We start from the raw sequence: 12,528 nt of genomic DNA, 5'->3' as shown, positions 1-12,528 counted from the left end.
GGAGTCTTCCAATTCGTTATCGTCTCAATCTTAGTTGTGTCCACGGTAATCCCTTCAAGATTGATTACATGACCTAAAAACTGCACTTCACACAACCAGAATGTGCACTTCGAAAACTTAGCATACAACTTTTCCTTCTTCGTGATCTCTAATACTTCTCATAGATGCTCTGCGTGGTCAGACTCATTCTTCGAATAAATCAATATGTCATCAATGAACACGATAACTGATTTGTCTAACATTGGCCGACATACCCCATACATCACGTCCATAACGCCTTATTCTTCAGTTTTTTAACCAAGGAAAGAAAAGGAAAGGAGAGGGAAGGATAAGAAAGGGAAGGGAAGGAAATTTTTTTTAATTAGGTGTGTTCTTGAGTTGGAAGGAAATTAGAGGAAAGAAAAGGATAACTATGTTAAAAAATAGTTATCCTTAGTAATCATTGGGAGGATAACTTATTGGGAAAATACATTAATTTAATCCCTACTAACTCCTCCTACTCCTTTCCTTTCCATCCTAAAAAAACTCAAGAACACCCATTTTTTAACTATCCTTAGTTTTCCTTTCCTTTCCCTCCTTTAAAAAAACTCAAGAACAGGGCGTAAATGTTGCTGGGCATTCGTTCGACCAAACAAATTCACGAGGAACTCGTAGTGTCCGTACTGCGTCTGAAACGCTGTCTTAGGGATGTCTGCCTCCTTCACCTTCAGCTGATGATAACCTGATCTAAGGTCTATTCGTGAGAACCAACCCGAACCTTGCAATTGGTCAAACAAATCATTAATCCGCTGCAACGGATATCTGTTCTTCACCGTGAGCTTATTCAAATCACGATAGTATATCCATATCCTCATACTTCCATCCTTCTTCTTAACAAACAACACTGGTCCACCCCACTGGGAAACACTCGGTCTAAAAAAACCTTTGTCGATGAGTTCTTGTTGTTGGGACATCAGTTCTTTCATCTCAGACGGTGCCAGGAGGTAAGGTGCTTTCGCGAAGGGTTGTGCTCCTGGTATTACGTCTATCTGAAATTCTCTCTCTCGCTCCGGTGGCAACCCCATAAGGTCCTCAAGGAACACTTTTGGGTAGTCACGCACAATAGGAACGTCTTTCACTTTCTTCGTCTCGGTCGTAGCTTTGACAACATACGCCAGGCAGGCACCGCACCGTCGCCTAAACAATCCTTCAGATTTTATCATCGAAATGACATTAAGCCCTGAACTTTATTTATCAACATAAACCGTCACCGTGCTAACATCCTAGGATTTTAACCTTATTAACTTACTCTTACACCCTATCTAAGCTTCAAACTCAGATAGCGAGTCCATTCCCAGAACTACATCAAACCCTCCTAAGGTCATAACATACAGGGTAGCAGGGAACTCACGTCCCTCTAACTCTATCTTACAATCCTAACCATTCTCATTATCCTAACCGATGTCTCACTAGCGGTTTCTACATTAAAAGTTTCAGGCACACGACAACATTTCATTTTGGCTAATTTACTATATGTCGTACCCAACAAAACTCCTATTTGCACCTGAATCAAACATCGCAGAAGGGGAAATACCGTTTACTAGAAACGTACCTGTCACAACATCGGGGATTTGTTTGGCCTGCTCCTGAGTCAGCATGTAGGCCCTGGTCCTTGGCCGCGACTGTTCGGCATCCTTCTTCCCGCTTCCCCCAGCTTCACCATCAGTGCACTCCCTCTCCATATGGTCTGTCTTACCGCATTTGTAACACACGGGATTTTCATTGCATTTATTAACATAGTGCCTCACTTTTCCACACTTGTAGTAAGCATTTGAACCAAGTTTGCACTCTCCACAATGACTCTTGCCACACTTGTAGCAAACGTAAGTACCCTAACTCCATCTGCACTCATCACCGTGTATCTTACCACACTTCTTACATAAATTCTTCTCTCACACCCTCGGCTTCTTACCTTAGGGTTCCACAACTGAGTATCGGGTCGTTTAGTAGGAACAACCCATTTCTTCTCTTTATTCTCTTCCAACACCACGTCGTCCACATCCAGATCATCGTAAACCATCTCTGCTAGTTCAACAGTTGAGTAGAAGGTAGCAGGTTTACTAGTCTTGACTAAGGTGCGAACATTTTCTGGTAGCCCTCTTATGTAACACTTGTTCACTTGGCTTCGCTGTTCACCATGTCGGGCACCAACCTCGACATGCGGTTGAATTCTATAGTGTACTCGCGGTGTGTCATCTTCCCCGCCTTCAGGTTTAGGAACTTCATCTCAACTCTCTCAACCTCAGCATCAGCAAAAAATCGCTTCATCACCAACTCCTTCGGGTCATCCACCTCATAGCCTTAATCTCTTCTCGAGTCTTCCTCTGTTCCACAGTTTCCCACCAGAACATAGCTTCATCACCAAACGACATGGTAGCATAACCCACGGCTTGATCAGGACGGCACTCGCTGATTCGGATAACCCTGTCCATAACGGTTATCCACTGGAGAGTAGCGATTGCATAACCTAAACTAGTCAGCTTTGGCGGGTCGCAACCTTTGAACGACTTATAATTACACCCCCCCCCCCCCCCCGGCCTCTCTTTCTTTCATCAACCTTCACAGACCTAACCTTACTCGAGTAACATTTCTCTCTCTCTCTCTCTCTCATCATCATCCTTCTTACCATTCTCTCTTCTCCTCTCGGAGATCCTTGCATGGCTTTCAGCAGACTCTCTAGGATGCATATTGTTAACTGCAGCAGCTACAGCTTGAGCAATGGTGGCTTGAACAGCAGGATCTAGTTGATACCCTTCGTTGCTGCCCTGACCTCGCACAGTTGCACTTCTTTCCTTCCATGTGTTAGTAATTAGTTCTCGGATAATACGTGGCCTGCCACGACGCCCAGTACGACTTCCTTGACCAACAACCTTTCTTGCTCCAGCCATTCGTATTCTATAAGGAAACACAAACGTCATCACTCAATGAACTATTTAGTACAAGGATAGTAAGACTAACAGGTAATAATAGTGGCCAGCTGTGATTAGATGATCACGTTACTTTTCGTGTCCTATACACTTCCCTTTGTGAGTCTATTTGTGTTGGTTCTACTTCTAAACAGTTAGACAATCAAACAGTTCATATACTCATACACTCATATCCCTAGCAATTAGGCTAACTTCCTTACACGTTCTTACATTACACATGAAATCAATCATACACTTTACCTTTACTTAGCTAGTTTGAGTGACACATGGCTTTCTTGAACTAGCATCTCTCTCTTTCTTAATTAAGTCTCATTCTCTGTTCGAGTCTAAGCATATAGGATGCATAATTCTCTCGAACTTATGCTTTGATACCAACTTGTAAGGCCCCGGTCTTGGTGCCCTACTTTGACGTTGGATTTACTCGTAAACACAGTTCTAAATATCATAGTTAATTTACACTTTCACGGAAATAATAAAAGTCAACCATTCATTACAAGCATTCAATATTTGTCTCTAAAACATAACATAAGTAGCTTAAAAAACATCATGACAAATCTTCTTTGGATGTCAGTCCTTTCAAATCATGTCATGTGTCTCCCTCACAAGCCAATTGCTTCAATCTATTCATTTGTGTGCATACTAAAAGTCAGCTATGCTGAGTGAGTTCTAGTTAATCATGCAACATACAATACATTCACATATTTACTTATACATATCCGAAGATACATATTACTTACTTAACCTGTTTGTTTTTCTTTCGTACATACATAAGTATATACCTTCTTTCTTTCTTTCATTCTTTTACATCATATATTACTTTACATACTTATACGTTTTAAAGATAATTACGTCCTACTTCCTCGAGTATTATTAGGGTTCGGTCCCCTCTCTTCATCAGATATTATTAGGGTCCGGTCTCTTCTTCCTCAAGTATTATTAGGGTTCGGTCCCTTTCTACCTTGGGTATTATTAGGGTCTGATCCCTGCTTCCTCGATTATTATCATGGCTCGGTCCCTTTCTTTCTTACAACCTTACCAAACCTTTCACTACATTTATTAATAAAATTTCATACATGCTCTCAATCTTTCATATAACATACATATATCATTCATGCATCATATATATATATATATATATATATATATATCATTCATGCATCATATATAAAACAATTTCATCTTCTAATGATCACCTTTCCTGGCGATACGTGCAATATCCGAAGATCGTTCATGTACTGACAAGCATTCATTCATAACATCAATAATTTTCACATACATCATACAAGGCATACACTTACCACTTAAGGTAAGTGTATTAACTAATCACATCGAGTATGCACACAGCCCCAAAAACATAACAAGGAAAGGGGCTAAAAACTCACCTATAAGTGATTCCTTTCTGAATTTATGGTTATGCCCTTCTTTAGTTGTGCATGGCTAACTGTGTATCAATTAACAAGCATCACTTAACTACTCCTAATCATATGATATTTCTAAGTCATTTCCCGTTTTACACGTTCCCTTTCCTTATTAATTAATTAGTTATCTTTAGCTCATATATCATATAAGTCAGTATCTATCGTTTACATATGTATACGCCATTATCTTTTTTTTTATTGGGAAAATCATTTTTACGTATAAGTCCTTATTGGTGTATAAGTCATCCCACGTATAAGCAGTCAAGCGTGTAAGTCTCCCCAGCATATAAGTAGCCCTGGCGTATAAGTCAGTTCCAACGTATAAGCTTGTTCTAGCGTATAAGTTATCCCAGCGTGTAAGTCAATATAACGTATAAGTCATACATATATGGCATACCTACATACACGTTGATCATACTTACACATTGAACATATACGCTGCATATAATTATGCGCTCCATATACGTACACGTTACACATACTTATACGGTGTAGACATATGCGCCTTATACTTATACGGACGCATACATATACGCCGTATACTTCAGACCAGCTTCATTTTTACACGTTTTCGGGGTTTTTTCTTCGATTCCGGCACCGTCATCCGCCATTAACCACCATGGTTGATCAGGGTTTTATTGTTTATGGCCTAGGTAGCTTTCGGGGTGTCCAGATCTGAGCTAAGGCGGACCTTAAGCTCATTTTTGGTTGATTAAACACCAGAATAAAGCTATATCTAGATTCAAACGGCTCATTCGACATCAAGGGGTTGCGGTGTCGGGTGTCTAGTATGTTGTGTCAGTTGAGATAAACGATTTCTTACCTTCGGTTAGTATTGGATCGTTGAATAGAATAGAGTAGAGGGTGTTTGGCTTAAGTGTGTGTTTTTGGTGGTGGAGGCTAAGGTGTAAAATGGATGGAGATGGAAAGGATTAGGGTTTAAGGGGTAATTATACTCTTTAAGGCCATGGACCTAAGACTCATCTTCCTTTTTAAATCCATAATTATTTCCATCTAATTAGCCTACCATCATTCTATCTTTATTATTTTATTATTATACTAACTCAATTTAACTCTCCAACGAAAATAATATTTTGTTATTATTACTCATGGAAATTTTGGGATGTTACATAGAGCCACCCAGATTCTTCTTCTTCGCAAAATATACGTCAGACATGACACCTCTATGACTAAAAACCTCCCACAAATATGACATTTTCACCCCCTCCGATGTATTCGATACATAAAAAAGAGAACTTTTTGCTCTGATCTTGACTCCTCCGACCTTCACCAGACTTTCACCGACCCCTCATCTCCCTTGATAATAAATGGTATTTTACATTAAATATTAGTTTTTTTTCTCTCATATCTTAAGTATTAATTCTTATTTAATCACAACCACAAAAATATACCATTTACTTGAATGTGCGGTTATAAATTTAGTAGACAAGTTCTTAAAACTCATGCAGTGCATGATATGGATTCTAAGAGAACTTATCGGAATTGATAAGTTTAAGAACCATTTTGAACCATTAATTTCCTTGCAACTAAAAACCCCTAATAACCCAAACCCATAAAAAACCTAACCCCCCCCCCCTCCACCCAACAGCCTAACACAGGGGTGTTCATGTTTCGGTTCGAAACTATGAAACCGCCTGAATCGGTAATCGGTTTGGTTTCACGGTTTTTTTTGTAACTATTTGTCAGTCAGTTTCATAATATTTAAACTGTAGAGAACTTTTTGGTTTATGGTTTACAACAAAACCTAACCGTATAAACTGGACCGGGTCGTGTAATTTAATTATTCTAAGTTTATATATATATATATATATATATATTACTTGACATAATTAACTTAAAATTGTTAATGCATATAAGATATCTATTACTAGATAGTATATACTAACAGTTAAGAAAAAGATGGGCAAATGCCAAATGCATATACCAACATAAAACTTGACTGTTTGTAGCCAAATTCTATTTTGCTTATTTGTTGACCACTTGTGTGTATATTTGTTAAAGTTTTCAAATTTTTGACAACTTTACTATAAATATATCATACGTACATTAATTTCGACATCTAGTATAAAAACCCAACAAGCTCAAACCGTGAAACCATTACCAACGGATTGTACACGGTTTGACTAAAAAACAGGGAAAATCGGACAATGAACACCCCTTGCCTAACCCACACCCCCCGCCACCCAAAATGGTTCTCAAAAGTTTTCAATTTCCAAAGGGTTCTCACATGAACCCAATCCATCTCCCTCTCTCTCTCTCTCTCTATACACACACACATATATATATATGTATTTATATATATATATATATATATATACACATACACACACAACGAATCCCATAACTATATATTAACAAAAAATCCAGTGATAAATAAAAATGAAAAAAGACAGATGTATAATGAGAAAATTCTTGTAAGTTGAATATATCATAATCCAACATCGACTTATTTTACAAATCAAAAGCTGGGCTAGGAGAACTTGAAAAGGAATGCTACGGATCATCCACATTAAACAACCCGACTCGATGAAAGAAATATAACAAATAACATTTAATGATCTAATGTCACGAGATCCAAGGAATATTTACAATCGATCAAAAATATTAAAGATGTCACTATCACAGTTCATTAAGGTCATTACCAACCGGGGGGCACTAATGATGTGATTGGTGACAATCAGTTAAAAAGCCAATGTGTTAAAATTATCAAGCAAAAGTAAATCAGTTAAAAAGCCATGTTGAATTATATATCATAAATAACTTGGCTTTAACAAAAAAAAAAGTCGAAAAATGGTGAATCCATGCAATTGATCAGGTTATAAATTGTATCCTAAATCGAAAATGTTCGTCTTGTTTAGCTTATCTACTTTTGACAGCTACACCCTAAATTTATTTACTTTTGGAAAAGGGGGGGGGGGGGGGTAATCATTATAATACCATTGGCCAAAAATCAGTTAAGGACTTCAGAAATGAAGCCTTTTAGGGATTTATCTAATAGCCAGACACATAACGAACCACTTACTTGCTATCAAAACTACCATTTATCCAATCACAAGTTAGTAAAAGGTTGATCAATATAATTATTATTGTAAAAATTTGATCAAAATAGTCAAAATAACCATTTTCTCATTTTTCACAACCTCGGGTTAAGCATACAAACCTGGAATTAAGGTAGAATCACACCTTTCAATTAAGAGCATTGCAATGAGGCTACCCACGAATGTTGCCTTGCCAAACTGCCCACTGCTACCCTCCCTTTTCCCATACACAAGCTCAAATATTCTTCCGTTTCTGCTTCTTCCTCTCTCCTTCCTTTCTCAGAGAACATGTTCGAGGATTTATTACATGACAACGTCTCTCCACCCTACTCAAGAGTCCATATTAACCGCTATTTTTGTTTTGTTTCTCTCATTCGCAAGAGTTCACGGACGTCTTAAAATCATAGAAAACCAGAAATTTTGGTAGAACTTTTATTAAAGTTTAGAACTTTGACTTTGGCAATATATAATGACCTCTCCTTGGAGTCTAGAACGAGAGACAGTGATAACATGTTTCTTTTTTAGCTAAATACGAAACAGTTCATACCTTTACCCCTTTAATTAATATAATCATACACGCCATATAAACTAAAATACCACATTTTTAAAGCTGACAAAACCACAAGGGTTAAACCCATACATTTAACTCCTTCAATCATCACTCATACCATACCACTCACGTTACTCCCACCGGCACCGTCTTCTCTATCACAGACAACAATGCCGTCACCGTCACCGTCACCGTCACCGTCACCGTCACCGTCACCGTCACATTTTTTATTACTCCTCCTCTTATTCAACCTTTGTCTCACCCACGCCAGCGACCACCCAGACCTAGCCCCGTTAATGTCATTCAAAGCCTCATCCGACGTGGCAAACAAACTCACCTCCTGGACCCACTCCTCCAATCCATGTAACGACACCGCCTTTTACGGCATATCATGTCTTCAAGGCCGAGTCACTCGACTCGTCCTCGAAGACTTAAACCTGCAAGGCGGTTTCGACTCACTCACCTCGCTCTCTGAGCTACGTACTCTCTCTCTAAACCGTAATCACCTCACTGGTCCCATACCTGACCTATCTAACCTCACGTCACTCAAATTGTTATTCCTATCACATAATAATATCTCCGGTGAGTTTCCAGCTTCCGTTACGTCACTGTTCTCCCTATACCGCCTTGATCTATCGTACAACAACTTCTCCGGCGTAATTCCTGCGACCATTAACCATATGCACCACTTGTTAACATTACGCCTTGAGGAGAATAACTTTTCTGGGTCGATTACTGTCTTAGAGTTACCAAGCTTACAGGAATTTAACATCTCCGGCAACCAGGTTTCCGGTAGAATTCCAGCCTTACTGTCCGGTTTTCCGCCATCAGCGTTTGCAAATAACCGAATTTTGTGTGGGTTCCCGCTTATTAACTGTACGGGACCGGAAATTCCCGGTTTAGCGACGCCAGTGGATACGCCGGCGACTGCGAATCCGGTTATAGCGTCGTCTCCGATGGAGCCTTCGACGACGACGTTTGGTAATAGTAATAATAGAAGATCAAGCGGTGGTGGTGGTAGTAAAATAAGTACATTGGCAATTATTGCGATTATAATTGGAGACGTTATTGCTTTAGCGTTAGTGTCGTTAATTCTTTACTGTTACTTTTGGCGTAGTTTTGAGAAATTCGGAAAAGGAAAGTTAACGTCGTCGCAGATTTTAGAAGGTGAAAAGATTGTGTACTCAGCGAGCCCTTACCCGAACCCGAATGTGCCGACTGGGTTTGAGAGGGGTAAAATGGTCTTTTTCGAAGGGGTGAGGCGGTTTGAGTTGGAGGATTTGTTAAGGGCTTCGGCGGAGATGTTGGGAAAAGGTGGGTTTGGGACAGCGTACAAGGCGGTGTTGGATGACGGCAATGCGGTGGCGGTGAAGCGGCTGAAGGAGGCGGCGATTGGTGGGCGAAGGGAGTTTGAGCACCATATGGAGATTTTGGGGATGTTACGGCATCCTAACATCGTTAGTCTTAAGGCTTATTATTTTGCAAGGGATGAGAAATTGCTTGTGTATGATTACATGAGTAATGGTAACTTGTTCTGGCTTCTTCACGGTATGTCAATTCTTTACCGCTAACGTTCATTTTTATTAATATTTCGGAAAATATTGTTTTGCTAAATTCATTATTGTGCCATGTAATGTTTATAGCTGATAAATGATCTTTTTAGGTTGTACCATGTAATGTTTTATATGCAAGTAATAAATTATTGGCTAACATATGGCTTGATTAGACTGACACGTCGCATTATATTCAGATACCATGCGTCATTATACGACTCATATAGAGCTATAATATAGAGCTATAAGAGTCACGTATTTTCAATTTGTTTGTTGGACGTCATTAAATATTAAATATATGAGCCATTTAGGCCCAGGCGAGTTAGTGTATGCAAAACAAGGATGGTGTCTGGTTATGATAACCCTAAAATATAAAACAAATCATAATAAGATATACTTGAATTTATAAAACATACGATATAATGTGTGAACATTTATAAATCGAAATAAAAAGTATACCTCAATTAAGAAAACAATTAAAAATTATTTTTTAAATGATATTAAATATGACACATGAAAGTAGGAGCAAGCTGCCCCGCTTTCTTTTGATTTGGGAAACTGCATAATCCTTTGTATTTTTCTCTTTTTTACCTGCTTTGCCTCACCAACTTTCTGTCATTTTCCTTTCATGCCCCTTAACTTTTTCTTGCCTTTTCTGCTGTTTATATGCTTCAATCAAATCACTAGCTTGGATTCTTATGTTTCCCATAAAAAGAATGCAATTTTCTTAATTTTATAATAATATATTTATGGTTTTGTGAATTTGAAAAATAAAGAAAGAAAATGATATTTTACCTTCCGTTTTCTTTAAAATTCACATTTAGGCTATTTTTTACATCTGAATAGAACCATTAAAAGGGGACAAATGATTTGGTTAGAGCTCGGACTGTTTGGTTGATAAAAAAACATCTTAACGGGCAAAATTGAGTCTGAATCGGTCAGCTCCTGATTGATGCTGAATGGGAAAGAGGATGAATCAAATCTGAATCGGTCAAATCTAATGAAACAAACAGCCCTTTAGTCCACTAAAAATTAAAAGTATTCAAAACCAACAGTAAAAAATTCAGATAAGGTCCTCTGGCTTAAGAGACTAAAATTTAGCTGGCACAAAACCTTGAAAAACAACTCCTCGAAAACAACTAATAAAATCAATACACGTGTAAAAGTAAACCAAAACTTATCCCTTGCTGTCAGACTTGTGTCAAAATTTAGCTAGTGTTTATGAATGCCAACTAAATTAATTTAGTGTTAAAATTTATTCGGATTTTACACATTGATTGGTTTATTTGGTTGGTTTCCTAGATCAGGTAATACTTTTCAAGGATTTTGCGTCGAAAGCTAGTTTTTTTAGCTGGTTGTGCTTATTTGGTGTTGCCTGGCAGGTTGGTTTTGAATATGTTAAATTTTTTAAACGTTAAAAGTGAATGCTTATATTGAAAAAGAGGTGGGTCAAAATGTCTATTTTGATTATTATTTTAACTTTGTTAGATTTACCTTTTGTTTATTTTTACTTATTGCACTATGCCACTTTAGCGGAGGTTGTACATTTATAGTTTTAAGTTTTTAATTATTTGGTGATAATTGCACTATTTTTGGCAACATCTTGTTAGTAAACTGCTTTGAAAAAGACACAACACAACTAAGTTTCTAATGTCATGAATCAGGTAACAGAGGACCAGGTAGAACACCATTGGACTGGACCACAAGGCTTAAGATTGCAGCAGGTGCAGCCAGAGGGCTAGCCTTCATCCACCACTCATACAAGTCCCCTAAACTCACCCATGGCAACATCAAGTCCACAAACATCCTCCTTGACAAAAACGGGACCGCCTGCATATCCGACTTTGGCCTATTCGCCTTCACCCTACCAACCACCACCCCCAAATCTAATGGCTACCATGCCCCCGAACTACTAACAACCGACCCTCGGAAAACCACTCAGAAATCAGATGTCTATTCCTTTGGTGTCTTATTATTGGAGCTACTTACGGGTAAATGCCCATCAGTAGTTCTGGATAATGGTGGGCCCGGGCCTGGTGGGGCCCTGGATTTGCCTAGGTGGGTCCAGTCAGTTGTGCGGGAAGAATGGACGGCTGAGGTTTTTGATTTGGAGTTGATGAGGTACAAAGATATTGAAGAGGAAATGGTGGGGGGGCTGCAAATCGCGTTATCGTGTACTGCACCTGCACCGAGTCAACGCCCTACTATGGGGTATGTTTTGAAAATGATTGAGGAGTTGCGGGGAGTGGAGGTGTCACCGAGTCATGAAACAATTGTGTCAGTCTCGGACTCGCCTTCGGTGTCTGATGACACATACCGAGTTAGTGACTCATGAGTCCTTTGGATGTTGTAAAATTTTGTTTTTTGTTTTAAAATTTTAAAATGGTTTTAGTGTTTTTTTTGTTGACAAAATTCTTTAAAAATTGTGTTGTCATTTAGTTGGGGTTTTTGTATTCATGTGGTTTATTTTTGTTGACATTTATTGTTTATGTTTATTTGGTTCGTCGTCATTAGCCGTTCACTGCTTCGATTCTGACAAGCCCGTAATTCGATTTGGGCTCTGGGCCCATCAAAATCACACATATCATAATCACACATACGGACATGTTTTTCATTTTTATATTTATAAAATTACCTAGGTGATGTGGATTCAACAAAAGGTTATTCTATATGTTTTGACAAATCAAGATAGTAATGAAGACTCATTGTTAGTTAATTCCCATTTTGAGAAGGAACATGTACACGGGCAGTATTGTAGTTTCACTTTGTCTGGACCTCGGTGAAACCGTGAATCATTTGTTGATTTATTGCTTGAAAACGTATCTAGTATGGCAACATATAGCATGTTGGTGTAAGCTTCCGCCTTTTTCAACTTCTCCATTAATGACATGCTGGAATATCAAACTAGTCTGGCATGGAATATTAAACTACGATCCGAGTTATATTCTAGAAAATATAAAAACACAAGTTTCTTATGAGTAG

At 38.4% G+C, this 12,528-nt stretch overlaps 1 protein-coding gene across 1 annotated transcript; it reads left to right on the top strand.

Annotated features, from left to right (window-relative positions):
- The first annotated feature begins 8,163 nt into the window (after positions 1-8,163).
- LOC143601436 (putative leucine-rich repeat receptor-like protein kinase At1g68400) lies at positions 8,164-12,138 on the top strand. The gene is made up of 2 exons (XM_077078844.1): positions 8,164-9,541; positions 11,211-12,138. Exons 1-2 carry the CDS (start codon positions 8,164-8,166, stop codon positions 11,879-11,881), a joined length of 2,049 nt encoding a protein of 682 aa, XP_076934959.1. The 3' UTR covers positions 11,882-12,138.
- Positions 12,139-12,528: the final 390 nt, after the last annotated feature.

This window comes from Bidens hawaiensis, unplaced genomic scaffold (assembly GCF_021521415.1).
Source record: "Bidens hawaiensis isolate Kalapana, Puna unplaced genomic scaffold, B.hawaiensis_p1.1 tig00056251_1, whole genome shotgun sequence".
Classification (NCBI taxonomy): domain Eukaryota; kingdom Viridiplantae; phylum Streptophyta; class Magnoliopsida; order Asterales; family Asteraceae; genus Bidens; species Bidens hawaiensis.
The sequence above is the reverse complement of the archived record's forward strand: the minus strand, read 5'-3'. Positions and strand labels throughout refer to the sequence as shown.

Excerpts from the sequence above, each read along its gene's own strand:
- LOC143601436 (XM_077078844.1), top strand. The coding sequence starts at position 8,164 with ATGCCGTCACCGTCACCGTCACCGTCACCGTCACCGTCACCGTCACCG. Across the intron at positions 9,542-11,210 it reads CTTGTTCTGGCTTCTTCACG|GTAACAGAGGACCAGGTAGA; the intron begins GTATGTCAATTC and ends GTCATGAATCAG.